We start from the raw sequence: 27,525 nt of genomic DNA, 5'->3' as shown, positions 1-27,525 counted from the left end.
TCCCCCTCAGATTTACAGCGACTGCACTTTCACCGCACCATTCAGTGTAGTTTGCACTTGTAGTGCAAAGTGGATTTGCCTTTAGTAAATAACCCCCAAGGCCTCTTCCTGTTATACAGAGATGACAGGGAGGTGTTACAGTATGTAGCCCTAATATAGTATTTTGCTGTTCTGTCCAAGGGTGACAAGGCTGCTTAGCAAGTTAAATGGCAGTATTACCAGGTTAAAATAAAGGAAACAATGTGTGAAAGAAAAATAATCCCATCTACGAAACAGGAAACAGGACTTGGCACCTGCCCACACTGCCAAAATTATCAATACCTGGTTTAATGATCATGGTATCACTGTGCTTTATTGGCCAGCAAACTTGTCTGACCTAAACCCCATAGAGAATCTGTGGGGTATCGTCAAGAGGAAGGTCAAAGCCAAAGAGAAGCCAAAGAGAAGAAACACTATAACAACTTTAGATTGTGATATAAGAAACATCGAAAGGTTTTTTTTTTTTTTTTTTTTTTTGTGCAGTACACACCTATCACATGTGCAAACGGTTCTCCCTCAGAACCTCTCTAAAAGTGACGTAGTTACAATTCAGGCGCAAGGATGACTACAAGAGGAAAAATAGTGAAAGGGGGGGCAATCCCAAAGGTACCCCGTTTAAGTCAAAGCCCAGGCCCAATGTGTAAATTTGTGACACATGGGACAAACGGGGATAACCAGCACATAGAAAAACCATCGACTGGCAGAGCAGGCCAAGCAGAAAGAGAAAAGAAAAAAGATAAGAAAAAAGGGCCAGCTTATACCTTGGCGGACTCAGAAACACTCGCAGAATCACTCCTAGAGAGCAGAACAGACCAAGACAGTGAAACAGATAAAGAAACAGATTTAGATCAGAGAAATAAGGGAGAAACGCAGGATATGACACTTTTGCCAACAAAAAGAGAAATGGAAGGAATGTTCGCTGCTTTAGAAAGATCTCTTAAAACGCAAATGGAAAAAATGGAGAGAAATATGGGGCATATATTGGAAAGAGTGGAAGAAGTGGAGAAAAAAGTTGACCACAATGTAACCTCACTTAAAAAGCTAGAAGATGAAATAATAGCATTAAAAATAAACCAACGAGAACAGGCATATAAATTAGAAGATCAAGAGAACAGAGACAGAAGAAAGAACATTAGAATACGCGGAGCTCCAGAAACGACACAGGTTGAGGACCTCCCAGAAATAATAAGAAAAATCTGTAACCCAATATTAGAGAGAGAAACAACTTCCCCGCTCAGAATAGAACGAGCACACAGGATAAGACGTCCTAGGGAGAGAGCACAGGACTACCCAAGGGACATTATTGTGCGTTTTGAAAGCTGGGAAGAGAAAAACCAGCTATGGAGAAAATTGAGAGGGAAGTCGCCGTTAGAATATGATCAACATAATATTCAAATTTATCAAGATTTGTCACAAGAGACGTTAAAACGAAGAAGAAGTTTAAAACCATTGTTAGGTGTCTTGCAGGAGCACGATATTCAGTATAATTGGGGATTCCCAGCGTGCCTAATAGGCAGGAAAAATGGTGTCTCGGCAAGACTGAGGTTTCTGGAGGAAACACCAGAATTCTGTCATAGTTTAGGCATCCCAACACCAAAAAATTATTAGTGTTGACCGGTAGAGGGAGGGGGGAATGGTGGGGGGGGTTGTAGGTGGGAGGGAGATGGGGAGGGTCAAGATAGTAAAATATCGGAGTGGGACCGGGGAGAGAGGAGACCCAGAGAGTGCTTCTTCACCAGTTCCCCAGTATAGGGGGATAGGAGACCGGGCTAAAACAGAACTCCACCTCAGCCTGAGGAGCAAAAGAGCGCCAGGAGCGCCAAACAGAAAAAGCTCTAAAAATGACCAGAAGGTCAGGGATCGAGCGGGGGGGGGGGGAGGGGAGGAGAAAGCCCCAATAGAAGAACAAGGGGGCAAGGTACAAATGGAAGGGAGGGGGGGGAGGGAGAAGGGAGGGGGGGGAGGAGATTGGGCGGGAAGGGAGAGGGGAAGATTAGAGAGGGGGGAAAGGGATTCAGATCTGTGTGTCATGCAGCAGGAAAGAACATATATACCCAAGGCAGAGGGAAAAAAAAAAAAAAAAAATATGACAAACATAAAATTCTTAACATATAATGTAAGAGGTCTCAGTTGCCCCGAAAAAAGGCATATGGTACTAAGAGAAGTTGAAAGGTATTCCGCTGAAATAGTTTTCCTGCAAGAGACACACATAACGCTGGACTCTAATGTCAGATTGTATTCTCGGGCAGTTCCTAGTTGGTACTACGGGGACTCCCCAAAGAAGAGAGCAAAAGGGGTCGCCATAGGAATAGGGAAGAATATCTCCTTTACAGTAGAAGATAGGAAAGTAGACCCGGAAGGTCGTTATTTGTTCCTAAAAGGAGTACTCCAAGGGAAAAAATACACGTTGGCAAATATTTACTGCCCAAACAGCCAACCACATAAATATCTGAGGGGGATTTTGAATGCCTTAATGGACTTTAAATTAGGACATGTAATACTAGCAGGAGATTTCAATCTCTCAATGGACTATCAACTAGATAGTACATCCGGGGCTCAGAGGCGAAATATTAAACAGCTTAGAATATTGAAAAAAAAAATGCATAGCTACTGTTTAATAGATCCCTGGAGGATTACATATCCAAATAAAAGAGACTATACTTACTATTCCTCCGTGCACGGAACATACTCAAGACTGGATTATATATTGGTAGACCATGAGTTATTGGAAGAGGTAGTTAAAACTTCGATAGGGGTATCTACAGTCTCAGATCACGCTCCTGTAATAGCGGAAATTAGATTCAAAGAAATAGAGCAAAGAAAAGGATCATGGAACTTGAATGAAGAACTTATAGAGGATATAGAGGTAAACAACATAGTGAGAACGGAATTGGATCAATATTTCACCCTTAATAACACACCTGAAGTAAGGGTAGCTACCGTTTGGGAGGCCCATAAGGCATACATCAGAGGGAAATTAATCTCAATAGGAGCAGGGAAAAAAAAGATAAGGAAACTAAACATGAAAAAATTAACAACTGAGCTATTTGAACTGGAGCAAATGCATAAAGAACGAGGAGAAAATGAAATATATCATGAAATTATTGTAAAGAGGACCCAGCTTAGAGATCTGATGAAGGTCGAAACAAGAGACATATTTAAAAATGTTAGAAAGGAGAGGTATAAATGGGGGAACAAACCAGGGAAACATTTAGCCAAAATATCCAGGGAAAAAAAAAAAAAAAACTACATCGAAAAAATAAAGAATCAAGACGGCCTTATGAAATATAAGACGTCTGAAATAGCGGAATCCTTTCGGACTTTTTATAGTTCATTATATTCGATAAGAACCAAGGAAACACAAGAGCAGGAAAAGATGAGAAAAAGGAAAATCAGGGAATACTTAGAAGAAGCGAAATTACCTAAAATTTCTCAAAACGACATTGAATCCCTAGAGGCCCCAATAACTCAAGAAGAGGTACATAGAGCCTTCAGGGAAACCCCGTGCGGGAAAAGTCCAGGCCCCGATGGCTTGCCGATCAAATATTATAAAACATTTAGCGAACTCCTGGTCCCAGAGATGTGTAACTATTTCAACAAAATAGGAGAGGAAGAAGAAATAAGAAAAGAATCTCTTTTGGCAAATATTTCTATTATCCCTAAAACGGGAAAAGATGGAACGTTGTGTTCCTCCTATCGTCCAATAGCACTGTTAAACGCAGATCTGAAAGTATACGCGAAAATATTAGCAACCAGGATAAAAGGTTTAATGCCGCAATTAATAAACTCGGATCAGGCGGGCTTTGTAGCAGGCAGAGAAGGAAGAGACAATAGTATAAGGACCCTGTTACTGTTACAACAAGACCCAAAAAAGAAGCCCCCAGTCGTACTCATGTCTTTAGATGCCGAAAAAGCATTTGACAGAGTCGACTGGGGGTTTATGATGGAAACTTTACAAAAAATAGGCCTGGGCCCAAGGTTCATGAAATGGGTAAAGAACCTGTACAGCCACCCGACGGCAAGGGTGAAGGTCAATGGGAGTATGTCATCTGTGTTCAACATGGAAAACGGAACCAGACAGGGGTGCCCGCTCTCACCTCTCCTATATGTAATAGCCTTGGAACCGTTGTTAGCAAAAATCCGGGAAAATCCGGGGATAGGAGGGGTGAGAGTGGGAGATGAAGAACACAAGGTGGCGGCGTATGCGGATGACATACTTCTATATCTGACCAAACCTAGAGTATCTCTCCCTAATGTTATAAAGGAAATAAAAAGATATGGAGAACTTTCAAATTTTAAAATAAACCCGATAAAAACGGTAATCTTGAATCTGGGGATAGAAAAAAAAGAAGCAGAAGAACTACAGAAAGAGTTTCCATTTACATGGGAAAAAGAAGCTATAACGTACTTGGGTATAAAAATTACATCTAAAGTGGAAAAACTATACTCGGCCAACTTTGTCCCCTTAATTAATGACATTAACCAAGACCTGAAAAACCTAGCAAAAAAACATATTTCCTGGATAGGCAAGATAAATGCGTTTAAAATGATGATTCTACCAAAGATAACATACAAACTTCAAATGCTCCCAATAAAAATACCGCAAAGCTTCTTTAAAGTAATTAAAACAGTAATCTTGAAATATATTTGGGCAGGTAAAAAGGCTAGATTAAGCTATTCATTGTTGAGCATGAAAAAAAAAGGAGGGGGATTGGGGCTCCCCGATATAAAAAGATATTATTTTGCTGTAAACTTAGCCAGGCTGGTAGAATGGACAAACGCACATACACAAAAAAAATGGGCACGTATGGAAGAAATATTAAGTAGGACACAATTAAGTAGAAATGTATGGATACCACCGAAAATGAGGGAATTTAGCACGAACACACACAACATAACAAGGAACGTATTTAGGATATGGGACACAATATTGAGACGGGAAAAATGGGAGTATAACTCTCCATTAATCCCATTAGCAGGCACAAATTTTTTTCCACCAGGTAACGGAACACGTTTTGGAAAACACTTAGGGGAGAAAAAATTAAAAGATATTGTTACACGGGGAAAAATTAAACTTAGACAAGAGATAAAAATAGGGGAAGGGGAACAAAGCATGAGTGAATGGGAGTATATGCAGTTAAAACATTTTGTGAGCACACTACCACAACCAATTAGGGAAGACAAGACACTATATCCAATAGAAAAAATATGCAGCATGGACAAGCCCCTGACACACGGTATATCAAAGGTATACGGGATACTAACAGAACTTGAGGCCCAGGAAGCATTGCCCTTTTTAGAAAAATGGGAAAGCGACATTGGTAAAAAAATTGATAAAACACAAATGATAGGTGCAGTATATAACCATGCCGCGGACATTACCACCATAGAAGCAAATTATAAATGTATGGTGCGATGGCACATGACCCCATCAAGAATGAATAAGATCCACCCTAGAAATTCAGAGCTATGTTGGAGAAACTGTAAACAAAAAGGAACAACGCTACATATATGGTGGGACTGCCCGAGAATGCAGGAATATTGGAAAGAAATCTTGAAATATATCGCAGAAATAACAGGAGAGACGATTATATGTAGCCCGCTGACCTGTTTGTTTCACGGAACTGAAAAAACCAAAAAACAATATGGAACAACTCTGGTCCCAGGGTTGTTAAACGCAGCTAAGGCTCTGATCCCCAAAAATTGGTTACACCCAAAGAGGCCATCAATTAAAGAGTGGATAGAAAGGGTGGAATATATAGAAGAGATGGAGTATCTTGCCGGCAGAGAGTTAGGAGAAGAGGACAGAAACAGGATGGTTTGGGAAAAGTGGAAAGTGTTCAAATCCACAGAAAAGTTTGTCCAGGGAATGACAGAAGTAGAAAGATGAAAAACCACAAAGAAGATTGCATGGCACACAGATCCGGGGGGGGGAGGGGGAAGGAAAAGGGGGGGAGGAAAAGGGGGGGAATAATAACGATATGCTAATGTAGTCAGATTCGTCAAGCGGGAAAACACCAACCTAACAGTTTAAAAATGTTAAATCCGTAATATTAAGAAAAAAAAAAAAAAAAAAAAAAAAAAAAAAAAAACAAACCCACGAATGATGCGAAGCCGCAAGAGAGATGCTAAGGGCGGGCGAACCGTGAGCTAGCCTCTCGGCTATATGTGAGCAGAGTCTGACGTGAAAAAAAAAAAAAAAATAAAAAAAAAAAATAAAAAAAAAAAAAAAAAAAAAAAAGAGGAAGGTGAAACACCAGACCCAACAATACAGACGAGCTGAAGGCCGCTATCAAAGCAACCTTGGCTTCCATAACACCCAAGCATTGCCACAGGGTGATCACCTCCATGCCAAGCCGCATTGATGCAGCAATTAATGCAAAAGTAACCCTGACAAAGTAATGAGTGCATACTATACTGTACATGGACATACTTTTCAGTAAGCCAACATATCTGTATTAAAAATCCTTTTTTAATGGCCTTACACAATATTCAAATTTTCAGAGATGCTGAATTTTGGTGTTTCACTAGCTGTAAACCATAATCAACAAAATTAAAATAAAGAAATACTTGAAATATATCACTGTGTGTAATGCATCTATATAAAATATATGAGTTTCACTTTTTAAATTTAATTACTGAAAAAAAAATTTTGACGATATTCTAATTTTATGAGATGGACCTGTTTATACATTCACATCAGCCCCTGCCTTCAAGGAGCTTACAATCTAAGGTCCCCAACCCACATTCATACAAACACATACTAGGAACAATTTAGATAGGAGCCAATTAACCTACCAGCATGCTTGGAGGGTGGGAGGAAACAGAGTACCCCGAAGGGTAAACTTCAGGCAGGTCATGCCGTGGTTGGGATCCAAACCCAGGGCCGGCCTTTGCGGTGTGCGGGTTGTGCGGTCGCTCAGGGCGCCATAGCAACATGGGCGCCTGACGACCTGCACAGATTCCGATGGTCACAGTCAGATTCGGCGGCGCAGCGAGCGGGCGGCGCCGCGGCGCCCCCCCCCCAGATACACTGCAGGCATGGAGGGTGCAAGTCGCACCCGAGCGAGCCGTCGACACCCGGGACCCGGCAGCAATAATCCCCCTTCCCTTTGCAGCGCCGCGGGTCTGATGAGTCTCAGCTGCCTGTGACTGTCTGTCTCAGTCACAGGCAGCCCAGCACAGTGCACTGAGTGCAGCCGCCTCCCCCTTTTCCTGTGCTGTGTGTGTGCAGCACGTGGCTCAGGTGATCTATATTGATTGTGTGTGTGTGTGGGGGGGGGTTCTGCATTGTGGGGGGGTCTGTATTGTGTGGGGGGGGGTTCTGCATTGTGTGTGGTTCTGCATTGGGGGGGTTCTGCATTGTGGGGGGGGGGTCTGTATTGTGTGTGGTTCTGCATTGTGGGGGGGTCTGTATTGTGTGGGGGGGGGGGTTCTGCATTGTGGGGGGTCTGTATTGTGTGGGGGGGTTCTGCATTGTGGGGGGGTCTGTATTGTGTGTGGTTCTGCATTGTGGGGGGGTCTGTATTGTGTGTGTGGGGGGGGGGGTTCTGCATTGTGGGGGGGGGTCTGTATTGTGTGTGGGGGGGGGGTTATGTATTGTAGGGGGAAGGGGGTTCTGTATTGTGGGGGGTTCTGTACTGTGGGGGGGTCTGTATTGTGTGTGTGGGGGGTGGTTCTGTATTGTGTGTGGTTCTGCATTGTGGGGGGGTCTGTATTGTGTGTGTGTGTGGGGGGGGGTCTGCATTGTGGGGGGGTCTGTATTGTGTGTGGTTCTGCATTGTGGGGGGGTCTGTATTGTGTGTGTGGGGGGGGGGTTCTGCATTGTGGGGGGGTCTGTATTGTGTGTGGTTCTGCATTGTGGGGGGGTCTGTATTGTGTGTGGGGGGGGGTTATGTATTGTAGGGGGAAGGGGGTTCTGTATTGTGGGGGGTTCTGTACTGTGGGGGGGTCTGTATTGTGTGTGTGGGGGGTGGTTCTGTATTGTGTGTGGTTCTGCATTGTGGGGGGGTCTGTATTGTGTGTGTGTGTGTGTGGGGGGGTCTGCATTGTGGGGGGGTCTGTATTGTGTGTGGTTCTGCATTGTGGGGGGGTCTGTATTGTGTGTGTGGGGGGGGGGTTCTGCATTGTGGGGGGGTCTGTATTGTGTGTGGTTCTGCATTGTGGGGGGGTCTGTATTGTGTGTGGGGGGGTTATGTATTGTAGGGGGAAGGGGGTTCTGTATTGTGGGGGGTTCTGTACTGTGGGGGGGTCTGTATTGTGTGTGTGTGGGGGGGTTCTGTATTGTGTGTGGTTCTGCATTGTGGGGGGGTCTGTATTGTGTGTGTGTGGGGGGGGTTCTGCATTGTGGGGGGTCTGTATTGTGTGTGTGTGTGGGGGGGGGGGGTTCTGCATTGTGGGGGGGGGTCTGTATTGTGTGTGGTTCTGCATTGTGGGGGGGTCTGTATTGTGTGTGTGTGTGTGGGGGGGGGGTTCTGCATTGTGGGGGGGTCTGTATTGTGTGTGGTTCTGCATTGTGGGGGGGTCTGTATTGTGTGTGTGGGGGGGTTATGTATTGTAGGGGGGAGGGGGTTCTGTATTGTGGGGGGGTTCTGTACTGTGGGGGGTCTGTATTGTGTGTGTGGGGGGGTTCTGTATTGTGTGTGGTTCTGCATTGTGGGGGGGTCTGTATTGTGTGTGTGTGTGTGTGGGGGGGGGGGTTCTGCATTGTGGGGGGGTCTGTATTGTGTGTGGTTCTGCATTGTGGGGGGGTCTGTATTGTGGGGGGGTCTGTATTGTAGGGGGGGGTTCTGTATTGTGGGGGGGTTCTGTACTGTAGGGGGGAGGGGGTTATTTATTGTAGGGGGGAGGGGGTTCTGCATTGTGGGGGGGATCTGTATTGTTTGTGGGGGGGGTCTGTATTGTGTGTGTGTGTGGGGGGATCTGTATTGTGTGTGGGGGGGGATCTGTATTGTGTGTGGGGGGGGTCTGTATTGTAAGGGGGGTTTGCACTGTAGGGGGATGGGCCTGCACTGTAGGGGGAGACTGTAGGGAGGTCTGTGTGACATGCAGGGGGTCCAGAACGGTTAGGGGGGTGTCTGTGTAACATATAGGTGTCTAGAGCTGTGGGGGGCTGTGAATTGTAAAGTGATGCAGGGTGTTGTATAATGTAAAGGGGTCCAGAGGTGCAGTTGTGGAGAGGGGTACACAGTAGTGACAGAGATATTGAAGGATGCAGGGGGCACAGTGGGATTTTAAATTTTACCGGGGGGGGGGGGGCAGATATAGGATCCGTCCTGGGTGCCAAATGCTCTAGGTACAGCCAGGCCACAGGCGGATTCTGCAGGAATGACAGCGTGGCGGCTGTCCCTGCCTTGTTAGGAGTCGGAGATCACTGTCACTGGCAGTCTGTGGGTTACTCATTAAGATTGCCACCGCTCTGCAACAGTGCAGCGGCCATCTTTAAAACTGGACAAAGTACTGGCAGGCCACAGGCGTATTCTGCCGGAAAGACGGCGTGGGCGGCTGTCCTTGCTATGAGGAGCAGGAATGAGGAGCTCATGTGCCATGCGCACTGAGAAGACAAAGGAGGGCAAGAATCCACAGAAGCAGGCGGCGGATGTAAAAACTTTTTTCTGTAAGTAAATTCTTTTTTTATAAATGCAGTGTACTGCTTATTGTCTGTTGTTGTATTTTCTTATTTAAATAGGGTGTTTCTTAAAGGAACAGTAAATACAAAAGTTAAAAAATACTTTATTGTAATTATGTTTGATATTTGATAGTAAATTTACAGGTAGTGGTATTATACCATGTGATTTACTTTATATGTGGCGTTATTATACCATGTGATTTATTTTATATGTGGCGTTATTATACCATGTGATTTATTTTTTATGTGGCGTTATTATAGCGTGTGATTTATAGTATAGGCAGTGTTATTATAGCGTGTGATATACAGTATAGATGGCGTTATTATGTGAATAAAAGTTGTATTTTTATCATAGCTTGTAATCAGTTTTTTGGGAATGGAAGGCTTTAAATGGAGCCGGTATTGGAGAAAGGTGTGGACACTGAAAGGGCGTGGTTATGGAGGGGTGTGGTTACTGAGGGGCGTGGTCACTAGGGGGCGCTGTAAATCTTTCTCGCACAGGGCGCCTAAAGGCCTAAGGCCGGCCCTGTCCAAACCAATACCCCTAGTGCTGCTAGGCAGAAGTGTTAACCACTTGGCGACTGTGCTGCTCATGCCGATTTTTTTCAAATAAAGGTAATTTCACAAGAACAATATTGTAGCAGTGATGATTTGTCACATATGCAGTATCATTTTTATGATCTTCATCTCAGTCGCTGAGCAACTGACTTTTTGCAGCACCAAAGCTGGAAAAAGAATTACCATCTTCAGTAGCTAAACAGGTTTTTTAACCACTTGCTTACTGGGCACATATACCCCCTTCCTGACCAGAGCACTTTTTGCGATTCGGCACTGCGTCACTTTAACTGACAATTGCGCAGTCGTGCGATGTGGCTCCCAAACAAAATTGACGTCCTTTTTTTTCCCACAAATAGAGCTTTCTTTTGGTGGTATTTGATCACCTCTGCGGTTTTTATTTTTTGCGCTTTAAACAAAAATAGAGCTACAATTTTGAAAAAAAAAAAAATAATATATTTTTTACTTGTTGCTATAATAAATAGCTAAATTTTTTTTTTCTCAGTCTAGGCCGATACGTATTCTACATATTTTTGGTAAAAAAAATAAAAAAAAAAAAATCGCAATAAGCGACTGGTTTGCGCAAAAGTTATAGCGCCTACAAAATAGGAGACATAATAATTATTTTTTATTATTTTTTTTTTTACTAGTAATGGCGGCGATCTGCGATTTTTATTGGGACTGCGACATTATGGCGGACACATCGGACACTTTTGACTAATTTTTGGCACCATTCACATTTATACTGCGATCGGTGCTATAAAAATGCACCAATTACTGTATAAATGTGACTGGCATTGAAGGGGTTAACACTAGGGGTGAGGGAGGGGTTAAATGTGTACCCTGCCTAGTGTTACTAACTGTGGGGGAAGGGGACAGACTGGGGGAGGTGACCGATCTGTGTCCCTATGTACAAGGGACACAGATCGGTCTCCTCTCTCCCTGACAGGACGTGGATCTGTGTGTTTACACACACAGATCCACGTCCTTGTCTCTGTAACCGCCGATCGCGGGAGCCTGGAGGACATCGCGGCCGCCAGGCACGCGCATCGGCATCTCAGTGATGCGGCGGGCACGCGCGTGCGCCCCCCAGTGGCCAGGAGGAGCGGAGGCCGTAAAAAGACGGCGAGTCAGAGAATTACAACCACCCTGCGGCCGTATAAAGTCATATGGCCGTCGGGAAGTGGTTAATGCACATGCTGGTGATCATTGCACACCAGTTTAAAGACCAACTTCACTTTTAAGAACATATTATGTTACACCCAAATTTGGGGTGGGTGAAACATGGTGCCAAAGCAGACCTCCCTAAACCCAAAAGGTCCCCACTCTGACAGCATGTGGGGGTTCCTCTTTCCTAAAGCAGCTGTCAGAGTTGAAACTGGCAGAGATCTGGGAATGAACTACAAGTCCAAACCCCCACTGCAGCAGGTGGACTTGTAGTTCTCAAAAGGAACTCAAGAGCATTGATCACCACATTCTAACTCCATTGAAAGTCTGTAGCTTGGTATAGACATAGAACTTAAAGAGGAGTCTGCAGGAGCCTTGCATTGCAATCCACTGATCATGATCGCAATGTTTTGCAAGATCAATTGCAAATATAAAATGCCCCTTTTTTTTTTAAGCAAATATATGTGCATTTAAAATGTATTTATTTTTGCAAAAAGTGGAGCCATGTAGAATTGTACTGTGGTCAGCTAAAGATGCAGCTTTTTAGCTAGCTACAAATTGCCAGATAAAATAAAGCAGGGAGATGTGTAGCTGCAACTCTGTTACAAATTTGCTGGTGTTTGGGTGGTGGCACTAAATGTGCATCACCACAAATGGCAATTCGACAGCTAATAGGAGCTTGGTAAAATAGCAATTTGACAGCTAATATGAGCTTGGTACTGTCTGTGATCAATATCATTTGTTAAGAGCATATTTTTGGATAAGGAAATAGCACACACCGGTGTAAAATACATTTATATACCTTTTTGTCACTAGGTGGCGGTCACGCATCTCCGAACGTTCAAACCACACATGTGGACATGCTCTTGCCATAGCTCTTTGGATAACTCCCATAAGTCCTCCGTGAACCTGTCCAACCTGAACAACAAGACAGCATAAAAAAATAAAATCTAAAGAACTGAAATGGCAACAATATGCTTTTATTTTTTCTAAATTTAAAGCTATGCAGCAAGAACATAAAGACACAAAGGCAAACACACCAGAAACAAACATACTCATATTACATCTGGGAGCTAAAAAATACCAAGAGTATATAACAATAATTGAAATACATATAGGAAAAGCAGTATGTACATCACACAGCAAAACCCTACCGCAATAAAAATAAAAATCTATTTTACTAACCCCTTTCTACTAGCAGGAGCTGGCCGTTTCAATTTCCCCACTTAAAGAAAGTGCATCTAAGCTAGGGTGACCAGACATCCCCAGTTTCAGGGGACAGTCCCCTGATTGAGGACACTGTCTCCGGACCAAGTAAGTCCCTGGTTTTGTCCCCAGATTGGATTTAATAGGGGGCAGGGGCAATTTCAAAGACAATCAGTGCAGAATTAAAATAAAAAAATGGAATTCCACACCCCAGCTCCGCCGTGCCTACTAGCATAGGGGGGGGTTGTATTTTTCCCATTATCTGTGCCCCTTTCTGATGATCATGTGCTGGTCGGAGCGGAGGGAATATTTCTTCCGTTTCAGGCGCATGCCCATTCAGCTTCGCTCGCATGTTCTTCTGCCCTGGCTCAAATCCTGGCCAGCCACCGCCTATCTCATTGCCTTCCCTGACAGAGTGATCTTCCTCCCCTCCCCATCCAGTAGTAGTCGGGGCCCCGGAGAGTAAGACTTGAGAGGCTGTGAGGCAGGCGGCGAAGGGCAGAGAGTCGCTGATTGTTGCCATTACTAGTAAAGAAAAAATATGTCCCCGGATATCATTTTAAAAATCTGGTCACCTTAATCTAAGCCCAAATCCCAAAATGTAATATATTGCTGCTTACTAGTCCTTGGTGTAGTGGCTGCATTTATTTTCTTTCTTTAAGCTTCTTTCACTGAGTACTCCTGCGAATAACACACTTTCTATCTTACCTTGGCTATATCACTCTTTCCCTGTGTCTATGGGGGGAGCAATGGTTGTTACGCTAGGCTGCTTTCTTATTATGGACTACAAAACATGTTCCCATCTTTTCATCTCTACTGAGGGGGGGGGGGGCAGAGCAATTGGTAGTTTGCAGAAAATATCTAGGAGGCAAAAAAAAAAAAAAAGTACTGTTCTGTGTAGCACAGGACACTGCATTTCTGGGAAGAGTTGCAGGTATTTTCTGGAAAAACACAACAAAATAAAAAAAAACACACACACTAATACAGCCACCACAAGGACTGTAAACTGCAATATTAGATTTTATTTTTGTTTGAGTTTAAAGCCGGAGGCCACTAGGCAGGCTTTCGTATCATGTGATCACTGCGATTGGCTGCCATGCAATTCTTACTACAGAACTTTGTGCAGAGAGAAATCTTTTAAGAGAAAATATTATAAAAGAAAGGAGAAGTATTCAAAGATTAAAGCCCAAGTTTAGTTTATTTTTTTAGAAATCAGCAAAAAGGAACATAACTTACAGTTAGGACTCATTTACACTTGCTTCAAAATGTGGCATTGGACATGCTCCTTTAAAACAAACACTCTGAATGCTAATCATAGAACCAGTCACTAAATAAATGGTTACCTTACAGTCCTGTTAATACAGTGCAGTCACTGTAGATCTAAGGGGGACATGCAAGGAAAATAAAAAAAACAGCATTTTTGCTTGTACGTGATTGAATGCTAAAAACAGCAGAGCTTCCCCTCAGATCTACAGCGACTGCAGTCACAAGTGCACATGTAGTGCAGAGTGAATTTCCCTTTAGTAAATTAACCTCATTGTGTTTGCTTTGCTTCAAAAATTATATCACGTTGCCATCTTCTACGAAGCCTCCATAGAAGTCTTTGACAAAGTTCGCTTACAGTACCTGAAGCTTCCAAGAGGCTTTTATTCGGCTTTCGCTTTGCTTTGGAGGTCTTGCAGGTATGAGATATCCCAGGATGCACTGGGAAACCCATAAGCGAACCAGAAAGACGTCATTAGGAGTCACTTCAAGTTCATGTGTATATATTCTGGAAGTGCGTCTGCTGCAGAAGTCACATCTGGTGGGCAGCGTGAAGCAGTAGGAAGGTGAGCAGGGTCTGGACTGGAGCAACTAGCAGCCAGCAAACATGGGGGTTGATTTACTAAAACTGGAGAGCGCAAAACCTAGTGCAGCTCTGCATAGAAACCCATCAGCTTACAAGTTATTTTGTCAAAAGTTAACTGAACAAGCTGAAGTTAGAAGCCGATTGGCTACCATGCACAGCTGCACCTGGATTTTGCACACTCAAGTTTTAGGAAATAAACCCTATGGTGTGTAACATGGATACGCTATAGCGGAAGGTGAATGGGACTGGAGAGTGAGGACTGAGCAACAGAGGATCAGCAGAGCTGGGTGACCACATTTAGGGTGCAGAATGGAGCAATATAGCAAGAGGTGAGAGGAGAGCGGAGGATCAGAAAACCAGATGATCAGCAGAGCTGGGGATTACTACTGAGCAGGAGGGGGGGGGGGGGTCAGCAAATCTGGGGGTACTACTAAGAGAATCAGCTGAGCGCAAGGTTCTACTGAGTAGGGGATCTGCTGTATGGGAGTATTAAGAAGAGGCAGATCTGCTGTATGAGGGTGCCAAAAAGCTGAAGATCTGATAATGAGCTAGGGTTTTACTGGGACCTTTTAAAACAAATAGAAAATCAGCATACACAAGACATTTGCCAAGCTTCATTAAAGCACCAAAGAAGCATTGAAAACACATCAAAAAAGCATGCGTGTTAAAGTCGAAGCAAGTGTAAAATGAGCGCTTCCTGTGATGTATCCCTTGGGATTATTTTTCTTGTTTCAGTAGAATCTTCCTCTGTCCTACCCTCCCAACCCACCAATCTTCTGGTGTAACGGGGGTGAATACAACTAAAGGGCTGTCAGGAACTCATCAAGAGATCCCAACTATGCCTGCCCTTTCCTGACAGATCCGCCATTTATAGAAGCCATGCTACAGCCTCTACAAATGACAAAGGATCTATGAATGAAGGAAGGGGGGGATGATTGATGGATTTCCCCATCTATTTATAGATCCCAAGTCATTCATATAAGCTGTAGTAGGGCTTCTATGAATGGCAGATCAGGCAGGAAAGGGCAGGCATAGTCAAGTCCTGTTGACGAGAGCTCCTGACAGTTCTTTAGCTGTATTAAATGCCAGACAGACACCATTCATCTCCATATTGTGTATACACACACACACACACACACACACACATCGATTGATCTCCATATAAACATATAAAACACACTCCTATATACATATTCTCACAGTCTGGCTGTCCCAGGGCTCTACTTACCATAGCATAGCAACCATCATTAGCCAAGATAATTATATCAATTGGAGATGTGTGGTTGGCAACACAAATCCCTCCTTTTTTGGGCCTGTTTTCTCTAATAAAAAAATAAATAAAAAAAAAGATGTATAGCTTAGGTGTAGGCTACACAACATATGTGTCAACATATTAAACCAACAGTACTAAAATAAACCATATGTCGCAGCTACCAATATTCCATTACATGTGTAGACAGGTTATTGTTAAGTTTGTTATGTGAACTTTTGGCTGGTGTTGCAGGGATGAGACTCCCTTGTGAGGTGATATATACAGGAGAGAATTGTGATTAAGTCCAGGGCATGGAAACGCTGTGGTGAGGACTTGTTGCATTATGTGATTCACTTTGATGGCAGCATTACCCTTTAATGGGACTTATTGTGGGTTTTTACAAGGATGGACTTTAAGGCAGGCCATAGATTATGCGATTTTATTTCCTGCAGCCATGAGTTGAAGGAAAGCAAAATCACTAAATTTCCAGATCAGACCCTGTCAGGAAAACACAATGGTTACTGCTAGTGGCTATAGCCATATGGCTATAGTCATCGAAAGGCCCTGGTTGGGTACATAGCCACAAGCGTTGTTGACCTTCTGTGATAGAAGGTCCCATTGACCTGGTAAGCGGGTATTTTGTCTGGACACAGGTGGTGGTGCTCCAGATAAGATCTCACTTTTGGTGATGCATAGTGGCTATGTTACAGATGTACTGACAAGGATTCCACATTCTACAACTTTCACTTTTTTGGACTTTATTTCGATTGGATGATATACATTATATTGTTTGTACTATATGAGTGCATTTTATTACTCACTCAGCGCAACCCTGTAGATGTTTGGTTATTAAAAACTACCAGGGGGGGCGTGGCTTGGACATGGCCGAGTGAGGCAGCAGACTCCTGGAGCTCCTCACACACCGCAGCTCTATTAGCCCAATCCGGCGAATCCGCGGCTCTAATCCGGTCACCAACGGCATGAACCAGGGCCGGAGAGCCTCCTCCAGGACCAGGGCGAGTGCACAACCCGGGACCGGCTCCATTACAGCCTATTTCGGCGGCGGAGTGCAGCCACGTGCTGGGCCTTCCAAGATGGCGCCCGGGAAGAGCAAGGGGACGGATGCTGGAGTGAAGCCCGCGCCGAGGCCTCCCACATCACCGCAACACGGAGGGTCCCCTATTCAGACACCATCCCTGGTAAGAGATCCGACCCCCCCTATCTCCCCAGTCTCCTCGGCTTCTGCAGGCCAGGGCTCTGAGATCACAGACCTGTTTGGGGACAGAGACCTGCGGCAGCATCTCCTATCCCTCCCCACTAAGGAGGACTTGGACCGCTTTGTTACTAGGGTGGAGAGGGCCTTCAAGCAGGACATTGAGCAATTACAAGCTGACACTTCTCAGCTGGGCACAAGGTTGGAGGCTTTGGAGCAGATCGTGGAGGAGGCCTTGCCTACTATTTCCCAGCTAAGGGATAGGGGTGCAGCGCAGGACCGTCACATAGAAAACCTTATCTCCCAACTTGATGATTATGAAAACCGCAGCCGCAGGTCCAATATCCGCATAAGGGGACTTCCAGAGGCAACAGGGGCCAAGGATATTGTACCCACGCTGCAAGGCATATTCAAAGAGCTGCTAGGCCTCTCCCCTACTGAGACTGTGGAAATTGATAGAGCACACAGGGCCCTCAGACCCCCCTCGCAGGATGCTGAGAACCGGCGTGACATAATCTGCAAGCTTCACAGGTACACTGTCAAAGACCAAATAATGCAGCGGATGCGCAATCGCCCCTTTTTTGACTTTGATGGTGCCCGTTTGTTTTTCTATCAAGACCTGTCCCGCCGCACCCTGATGCAGCGCAGGGCTTTGGGCCCCCTCCTTGAATCCCTCCGTTCGGCTAACATCACCTACAGATGGGGGTTCCCCTTTGTTTTACAAGCTAGTAGAGATGGCAAATCCGCCATTTTGCGCAATAAAGATGACCTACCGCGCTTTGTCACAATTGCAGTTGGACTCTGTGGATTTCCCGGACTGGAGTATTACCTCTGACGTACCGACGGTGCCTGTGCCCCAACCTTGGCAGCAGGTTAGACGCTCCCGAGGCCGTAAACGATCAGCTTCGGCCGCTGTGATGCACGGTTTCTCGACAAGAGATTGAGGGACAGTGACTATGCTTCTCCTTTCCTTCTTGGTCTCCTCGCAGAGGACTTCCAGACGATATCAGAGAACTCAGAGGGGAACTTTGGCAACCCTACTCCCAGACGGGCCCGGGTTTCCTCAACAACATCTGCTTGAATTGTATACACGGCTGGTCCCCTGTTCTGGTGCCTTCTGCCTTGCATGGATGCCTTTTTCCCAGCACCTCGTTTTCCTTTTTTTTCTGGTTACTGTTTTGTTTATTCATTTTTTCACTGCTGTCCGGGTTCTGCCCGGGACCCGGAGACGCTCTGAGTTTAGTTGGTGACACTTCATCTCCGGACATGTTCTGCTAATACTTGTGTGGGGAGCGGGAACCACCTGACTTCCCATGTCCGATCACGTCTCCCAAGTAGGACTACCCGTTTCGGGTGTTAGCCCAGATTTGGGCACTTCGCCTCGCTCATGTGGTCCTCCCATGCTTGGAGGGCCCCCTGGGCTGGGTGAACAGTTTGGGGCTCCTCCTTTTATTGCCATCATGGCATTTGGGAGCCCGTCTTTTCTTAATGTTTTATGTGCTTTGTATTTCACTAATGTGTTTTTTTTTCTTTCTTTCTTCTTTTTCTCTGTTTTCTTTCTCTTCTTCTCTCCCCCTTCTAATTTCCTCCCCTATGCACCTCCTGAGGGTCTGGAGGGCGGACCAGCGCTCGCCAATTTCTACAGGATGGGGACTGACGCACGGACGATCTTCATTACCACTCCATGGCTACGATCAAGGTAGTGTCTTATAATGTGTGTGGGCTGTGCTCTCCCAACAAACGAAATAGACTCTGGTTAGAGCTTAAGAGATTAGGGGCCCAGGTACTTTTTCTGCAGGAGACCCACTTCACTGCTTCCTCACTCCCAAAACTGCCTACTCACCTATTCCCACAGTGGTACCTTATTTATTTATTTATAAAAATGCTTATTGGGAGCGCAGTCATTACCCAAAAGGCCTCGATGCGCTCATAGAACCGACATATACAAATACAAACAGTCTCTTATTACTGTACGATAATTATATAAAAACACATACTAACCATTTAAAAACTGAAGTACTAATATCTTACCCTAATTAGGACCATACACTTGAGAAAATAAAAAAGTTTTTAAAAACTTCCTAAATTTTAATAAAACCTTAGTAATTCCCCTACACCTAAATCTCGGGGTACGGCGATAGCCGTCCATAGGAATTGCCGTTCCAGCCTGTGGACCACAGAGTTGACCCACAGGGGCGCTTCGTGTTTCTGAAAGGTACTATAATGGGCCAGAAATACACCTTTGCAACCCTGTATGCCCCTAACTCACAACAACTCACGTTCCTGGATAAGACCCTTGCCCTGCTAGCCGAGTTCCGGGAGGGCAGATTGATATTGGGAGGGGATTTCAATGTCAGCCCTGATCCCTTATTGGATACTTCTGTCAGCAAGTCTACCCATTCTCACGCTTTTTTAAAACACTTTAGGAGGACCCTTCAGGGCTATACACTGGTTGACTGCTGGAGAGCCCTTCATGCCACTGAAAGGGACTACAGTTACTTCTCCAGTGTACATAAAGTATACACTAGAATTGATCTGATGCTAGTGGATCAGGGTTCCCTTGACTTACTGTTAGGGGCGACTATCGACCAGATTACTATTTCTGACCATGCCCCGGTGACACTCACTCTATCGCTATCGCAGGCGCTGGCCAAGGCCAGGACTTGGAAGCTGAATGAAAATCTGCTTGACGACATAGGGGTGGTGGCGGGAGTACAGGAGACTTTAGAGAATTATTTTGCTGAGAACGCCAATGGTGAGGTTAGCGACGGTATCCTTTGGGAAGGTCATGAAGCGGTGGTCCGTGGCACCTTTATCGCCATGGGAGCCAAGCTCAATAGGGAGAGGCAGGCAGACTTCCAGAGGGTGCTACAGGCATTGCGGCAAGCCGAACTCAGCCATAAACGGACATCGGCTCCATCTGAGCTCTGTCGTCTGAACGAACTCAGACAGCTCTTCGCTAAATTGTTAGACCGCTAAATCACCCGTAAATTGCGTTATTTGGCTCATGCGTACTACGAGCATGGTAATAAATGCGGACGGATGCTGGCGCGTGCGCTTCGGAAAAAGAGACTGGTGGCTCATGTTCATAAGCTCCACTCCCCTAGGGGCGACCCGGCTATACATACCTCGAAGATTGCTTCGTTGTTCCGTGATTATTACGAAACGTTGTACAACTTGGAGGCTGCTTCCTCCCCTGCTGAGGTGGCCGTCAAACAAAATAAAATCGCGTCGTACCTTTCTGCGGTCGGGCTCCCCGCCCTGTCCCCGGAACAGGCGATGGGTCTGGAACACCCCATTTCCTCGGCTGAACTTTTGGCAACTGTCTCTACCCTCTGGAAAGAGCCCGGGCCCAGACAGCTTTACTAAGGCGTATTATCTAAAGTTCTTTGACAAATTGCAGGCCCCCCTATGTACTCTCTTTAACTCCCTAGCGACCAGTGGACAGCTCCCTCGGGAGACCTCATTGGCGCACATTACGGTGCTTCCGAAAGACGGCAAGGACCCGGCCCAACCACAGAGCTATCGCCCAATTTCACTCCTAAACACGGACCTAAAAATGTTTTCGAAAATTTTGGCAAACCGCCTGAAACCTCTCCTCCCTGACTTAGTTCACGCCGATCAGACCGGTTTCATATTGGGACGGGAAGCCAGAGACAACTCGAACAGGGCTATACAGCTTATTCATTGGGCACGAACACGCGATCGGATGCCTCCTTACTTGATTCTGTCTACAGACGCGGAAAAGGCATCCGATCGCGTGGATTGGCGATTTCTTAGTGCGGTCCTTGAAAAGTCGGGTCTGGGCCCACATATGTTGCGATGGATCTCAACGCTCTACGTGGCCCCCACAGCTCAGGTTAAGGTGAATGGTGGCCTTTCGGCGGGATTCTCTATCCGGAATGGCACGAGGCAGGGGTGTCCACTCTCGCCCCTGTTGTTTGCTTTGGTCCTGGAACCATTGCTGCAAAGGGTCAGATCAAACCAAAACATTAGAGGAGTGCGTGTAGGCTCCCTGGAACACAAGCTCTCTGCCTATGCAGATGATGTTTTGTTCCATGTAGTTGAGCCCCTTGTCTCGTTGCCAGTCTTGATGGATGAACTGAGGGAGTATGGAGACGTGTCCAACTTCCGGATAAATTACACAAAGTCCGAGATACTACCAGTCACCGTCCCTCCGGCCCTAGCGTCCTCTCTGAGGAACTCCTTCCCCTTCACGTGGTCCACCTCCTCAATGACATATTTAGGGGTCCAGCTCACGAACTGTCCAGACTCTCTATACTCCCAGAATTATGCTCCCCTCCTGGAAAAGACCTCTCGGGATTTGCAGACTTGGGACAAGACAATGTTCACCTGGGTGGGACGAACGAATATTTTGAAGATGACGGTTTTGCCCCGTATCCTGTTCCTTCTACAGATGATACCTATACACCTACCGAAACGTTTTTTTGCGGACTTACGTAGTCTTTTTATTAAGTTTGTATGGGGGGGGCAGGAGACCTAGACTGGCGATGGCAATCCTACAGAGGTCAAAACTGAGGGGGGGCTTGGGAATACCGAATATTCACCGGTACTATCAGGCTATTGCGCTACAACGCATCCTGAATTGGAAGTTTCATACATCCCTTAAGTTATGGGTCCCCCTGGAGAAGACTATGGCGGGGCGGGACTTGGCTTACGCTCCCTGGGTTCCAGCGGACAACAGGGGGCTCTCTGACTGGGTCTCCCCACTGACAACTCACTCCTTAGCTATGTGGGATAGAGCGAATGGCTGCCTAGCACTGGCGCCGAGGACTTCTCCTCTGGCGCCTGTCTGTGGCTACCCGTGGTTCTCCCCTGGATAGCTGAGAACTTCCCTTGGAACATGGACTGAGGATGGAGTTGTTAGCCTCGCAAGATTTGTGAACAATGGAGTCCTGACGCCCCTGACTACCTTACGCGCTCGATACGGTAGCTTCCCCTTTGACTTTTGGAGACACCGTCAGTTAGAAACATTTATCACTAAGTGCCATAGGTTAGCGCGGATTAGAACCAATCTGACGGAGTATGAGCGTCTATGGGCGTCTGAAGACCCAGTGCCCCACTTGATCTCTGCTCTATACGGACTGCTGGAGGATGCGTCGCCCAACCCTCGGCCTTATTTTATTAGGGAGTGGGAGAGGGATTTGCAGTCAGACTTCACTGATGAACAACTCTACCACATGTACCGCTTAACTCACAAGAGCTCTGTGGACGCCAAAACCCAGGAAAACAACTATAAGTTGATGACACGATGGTATAGGGTGCCGACCACTTTGGCTGGAATTTTCCCTTCTGTCTCTGATAGATGCTGGAGGGGGTGTGGGCAGAGGGGCACGTTCCTCCATATTTGGTGGGAGTGCCCGGTGCTCAGACCGTTTTGGGATATGGTTAACAAACACATATCTGAGGGCCTGGGTGTTGTCCTTCCGGCCCATCCTAAGCATTTCCTGCTCCATGTCCCCTCCATTCCTCTGTCACAGTACAAACGTAGTGCTCTACCCCACCTCCTCAATGCAGCGAAGCGGCTTATTCCGATTCACTGGAAAAGCTCATACATTCCGAGTGAACAAGACTGGTTGGGGAAGGTGAGGGAGATCATGGAAGCGGAGAGTTGGCTGGCAACATGTAGGGACACTCTGGAAAAATTCGAGCTTACATGGGCAGAGTGGAAAGCCCACGTACATGACACGGCCTTACTTTCCTCCAGTTTGGATGAGGCACTACTTGCTCTCGCAGATCCCGCCTTCGGTGAACTCGTCCGGGCGCAACGTCAGTCGGTTCCCTGCGACCCCACCTAGATGTGGGTCCTCTCCATCGGCTGCTTCGGTGAGTGCTGGTCCATACGCCTTCTCATCCTTCCTCTTACCTACTTTTCATGTCTCCTCTCTTGGATCCTACTCTAACTTAATATTTTTTTTTTTTTCCTCTTCCTCTTTTTATTTTCTCTTTCCCTACCTTCCCTTAATTGTTTATTGCATAATTGTATGCTCAGTTGTGGGACTACTGTTCAGATCACTAGCTTGTTTGAATGGTCCTGATACCTCAGGTTTATATACAATAGATATGTAGTAGAGGGGGTGGTTTTGACGCCTACTCTGGAGCAGGGACACTTGGTCTGACCTCCCTCCCCTTTTTTTTTTTTGCTTGTTTTTTTTTTTTTTTTTGGGGGAGACCTGCACGCATGGATCGAATGTTCTGGGCAGGTGAGGTATCCTCTTGTCCCTGCTCTGTCGTGGGCTGATGCTCCCGGTTAAAAAGTGTCTGAGCTCAGACTAGACGCCCAATTGGATGTCCCTAGCCTTTCTCTTCCCTCCTACCTTTCCCTTGTCCCTAACCCCCCTTCCCCTTCTCCCTCTGATTTTGATTACTGTTTCCATCTTCTATTTTTTGATGATGTTGTGTGGTGCATCTGTCATCAATGTTTAAAAATGAAAAATAAAGATTTTGCAAAAAAAAAAAACTACCAGAATTTACAGCATGCTTCGGTAAAGCTACTGAAACTGGCAGGTCTTTTTTTTATTGGCGCAGGCCATTTTAAAAAGGACCAAACTTCCAGAAAATTGGTGTAAATGCTTTAATTTACTGAAGAGTGTGATGGAGGCAGTGTACTTTTTGTCAGTAAGGTCTTGTACTGACACATGCCAAACTGCATGCTATGTAGGCACTACCAACTCATGGACATATCCAGTACAGTGCATCTGGCAAGAATGTATGCGTTTATATGCACAGGCATTTACTCTCATAACCGTTTCTGGGGTGGACATCACACACATTTTCTTACTTAAAGACTTACTATGAGCGCACTGGATAGCGGAGGAACCTCCCAGCCTGAAAGAGTGGACCAACATTATGGGGGAGATGCTCCGAAAGGAAAAGGTGATATACCAACACAGAGGGTGCTCCCAGAAATTTGAGAAGCTGTGGGGCAGGTGGCTGGATGTACCGGGCTTGGCCCCGGTGGACCTGGTCACGGGCAGGATACTCGGCCTGAGCAATTCAACCTGATCTGTGAAATGTAAATGAGATGGGATGGAGGGATGTGGAAATGCCATTGTTCTTGGTCTTTTTTCTTTTCATAATTTTTCTTTTCAATTTACTATGGGAGACGGCCGGGAGGGGGTCAGGGACGGATCGGATTTTGACATATACGTGGATGGTGGAGTGATAAGATGTACCACTGTTGAAAAATGTTATGGAATGTAGCCTATTGTTTTATACCTGAATGCATTCTCGATGTATATAAATTTATATGTGTGCTTCAATAAACTTGTTTTCTGGATAAAAAAAAAAAAAAAGACTTACTATGAGGAACTAAGATCAGGTCGTCGTCATTAAAAAAATACGAAGGAAATAAGCATTTTATAGTCTATTGTGTTATTGGCTTACTTGTTATGATACTCAATTGCACTGGAAAGAGCTCTTGCACAAATCCGACAGCAAACCAGATGCACATTCTCACTGAACCAGTCCTTCACTCTGTAATAAAAAAATATATTCCAAAAATCTTGCATGAAATATAAAAATAATAGACTGCATCGCTTAAGATAGGAACACTAAGAAAACATTTTCAAAATGTTCAAGTAAATCCAATTAGTGAAAGAATATCGATGGCAGTATATAGCAACGACTTGTAGCACCCTCCTAGATAGGTGCTAGGATAAGTAATGCCCTGTACAGACGATCGGTCAATACGATGAGAACAGTCTGATGGATTTTTCCATCAGTTAACCGATGAAGCTGACTGATGATCAGTCGTGCCTACACACCATCGGTTAAAAAAACGATAGTGTCAGAACGCGGTGACGTAAAACAAAACGATGTGCTGAAAAAAAACGAAGTTCAATGCTTCCAAGCATGCGTCGACTTGATTCTGAGCATGCGTGGATTTTTAACCGATGGACGTGCCTACAAACGATCATTTTTTTTTCGATCGGTTAGGTATCATTTTTTAACCGATGGATAAATAACCGATGGGGCCCACACATGATCGGTTTGGTCTGATGAAAACGGTCCATCAGACCGTTCTCATCGGATTGACCGATCGTGTGTACGCGGCATTAGATTTAGTGCTGGCTCATCGTGTTCAGAGGGGCTGTATTTTTGTTTACTAGGTCATTTTAGTTTGTCTCACTAACCAGTGTGCATGCAATTATTGTGTTGGGTAGATTTTGATTTGTAATCAGTGCAGCTGCATGTGATTAGTTGGGTCTACTCAGCTCAGAGAAATACCTTAGCACACGCTGATCCAGAATTAGATCCAGTTAGACTCAGTTGCCTGGTTAGAGTTGAAGCAGACTTTAAGTTCAGAATCCAGCAGAACTCCAGTAGTGTGCCAATGGTGATCACCATGTTGTCCATCAGGGAAAAGTAAGACTCCGATCGTAAGAGGAGATCATCTAGACAGCCAACCATGGCAGTCCTCACTTGTCTCACTAATTCCAGGACCGGATCCCTTTGTGAACATCTAGTGGGAGGAAGCCAATTGAAGGGGAGAGCAACAAATTGGTAATGAGCATCCCCTACCACAAAGAGCAGAAGTGCTGGTGTCCAGCACAGATAACATGTAAATACATGTTCTTGGTGTCAGTGAAGGCCAGGAGAAGCCCCTGAAGAAATGCCACCGCTGAACAGAAGTATTCCACCTTTCACAATATGATTCAGGGCCCTTCTTTGGAACCATAAACAGGATGCAGTAAAATTCCCAGAACCTCTCGGAGGACAGAACTGGGGCTATCACACCCAGCCATGTAAAGATCTCATAGACGAGCAGGGGAGAGCTGGAGATTGGAAGGAAAGAATGCATGCGGTGAACACAAAAGAAATAAATTTTATAGCCCAATGACATTAGTTGCCTGATCCTAGTTGTTAGAAAGCAGGGAAAAGCACTGGTCTGCAAACAAGATGACTCCCTACCCTGGCGTTAACCGGTTGAGGCAAACCTTCATGCCGTGGAAGGCCTTCGAGGGCAGATTGGACTTGGGGCCAGGAGCATTTTGGAGGGAGGGAGGGAGTTTGAGAAGGATAGCGGGTAACACTCCCAAGACAGAGGTGGGGGACGATGTTGGCTAGGGAAACAATACAATTCGAAGTTTCGAACGTCAGGTACCCGGTCCTGGATGGGGCAGCCTCAGCTGACCCTGCGCGTAGCTTGAGGTCTGCATGCGCTTGCTAGCCAAGCTGGGGTAAATATTGGATCTAGTTTATGCAGCCTGTCACCCAGCTCAGCTGTTGCTTGAAGATCTTCATAAAAAAAAAAAAAATGTGAGGAATAAAAAGAAAAGGAGAAAAAAAGAAAACATATAACTAAAAGTACCAACAGAGGGCTAGGGCCTCACTCCTACACTAGGCAGAAGAAACTGAGCTGCCTTTGGCAGATGGGGATTTTGACTACCAGTTAGAACTAGCCTAGTGTCCAGCTCCTGAAGGTGGTGCTTTAACCATACTGTCAAGAACAATGCAGAACGGTGTTCTTCAATTAATGTAAGAGAAATTTGGGAAGTGGAGGGAGGAGCTAGAATACATAGCAACATACGCAGGGACTCACATTGCAGTTTAAGATCTACACAATATATTCCAGCTTAAAGAATAGTGTATCCAAAACTGCCTGCCCAAGTGTGCCAGGATGGAAGGATATATTCCAATTTTGAACTGGGTAAGGGTTACAACTTTGGTCAGGTTTTAATATTGATCTCCCCTCACTTTCTGTCCCAGTAAAAGGGGGACCAAAAGGTTGAGGATGACAGTTTATCTCACAATTGTGAACAGGCACATTAATGAAAACTATAAAGTCACATAAGTAACAGTCAGAGCCTCTGTCAGGTGTTTATTGCCGACTGTCATGAACTTGGGCATTTTCTTTAACTTTTGGGTTACAGAGTGAAGAAAAGCTGGGAAATGTCTCAAATTATGACAAACTGTTTAGTATGGGGATTAGCAATAGCCTCTGTCAAGTTTTAATTTATTACAGGTACTTCTATAGCGCTGTCAATTTTTGGCAGAGCTTTACACATATATTGTATATTCACATCAGTCCTTGCTCTCAAGGGGCATATAATCTAAGGTCCGGAAATCAAATTTATACATTGATATGATAGGGCCAATTTAGATAGGAGCCAGATAACCTGCCAGAATGTCTTTGGAGTGTGGGAGGAAACCGGAGTACTCGGACGAAACCCACACAGGTACAGGGGGAACATGCAAACTCTAGGCAGGTAGTGCCATGGTTGGGATTCGAACCGACAACCCTTAGCCACTGTTTTTATAGCTGTCTGTCTTGTATCAGAGATATCCCTTGATGTCATAGGACCAAACTCACCAGAAGGATCACAGACACCAATAAAAATCTGACACATACTCTAACAAAATATGCTTGATCTAGCACAGTAATCTCAATCTTTCAGAAAACCAGATGTTTTCATAGAGAAATTGTTGAGACAGAGGCTCCTGTTCAATCATAAACTGAGCAGAGTAAACACGGTTTTCTCTGCTCAGTTATCACAGGAGCAATCTCGCTCACTGTCTCCAAGTCCTGACAGTTCCCCCCCCGCAGCCAGCGGGAGAGGAGGGGAGCCAGCTGCGGGGGACGAGGGGGGGGG

General features: G+C 45.4%; 1 protein-coding gene across 1 annotated transcript in view; it reads right to left on the bottom strand.

Annotated features, from left to right (window-relative positions):
• GPAT3 (glycerol-3-phosphate acyltransferase 3) overlaps positions 1–27,525 on the bottom strand; it is a 113,457-nt gene that overhangs the window by 19,213 nt on the left and 66,719 nt on the right. Inside the window, exons 5-7 of the mRNA XM_040326466.1 lie at positions 24,317–24,406; positions 15,673–15,766; positions 12,192–12,307 (exon numbers count right to left, since the gene is read on the bottom strand). Coding sequence (XP_040182400.1) covers positions 12,192–12,307; positions 15,673–15,766; positions 24,317–24,406 — 300 coding nt within the window. The remainder of the gene's footprint in view (positions 1–12,191; positions 12,308–15,672; positions 15,767–24,316; positions 24,407–27,525) is intronic.

Source organism: Rana temporaria, chromosome 1 (genome assembly GCF_905171775.1).
Source record: "Rana temporaria chromosome 1, aRanTem1.1, whole genome shotgun sequence".
Taxonomy (NCBI): domain Eukaryota; kingdom Metazoa; phylum Chordata; class Amphibia; order Anura; family Ranidae; genus Rana; species Rana temporaria.
This window is presented reverse-complemented; position numbering and strand designations above follow the sequence as displayed.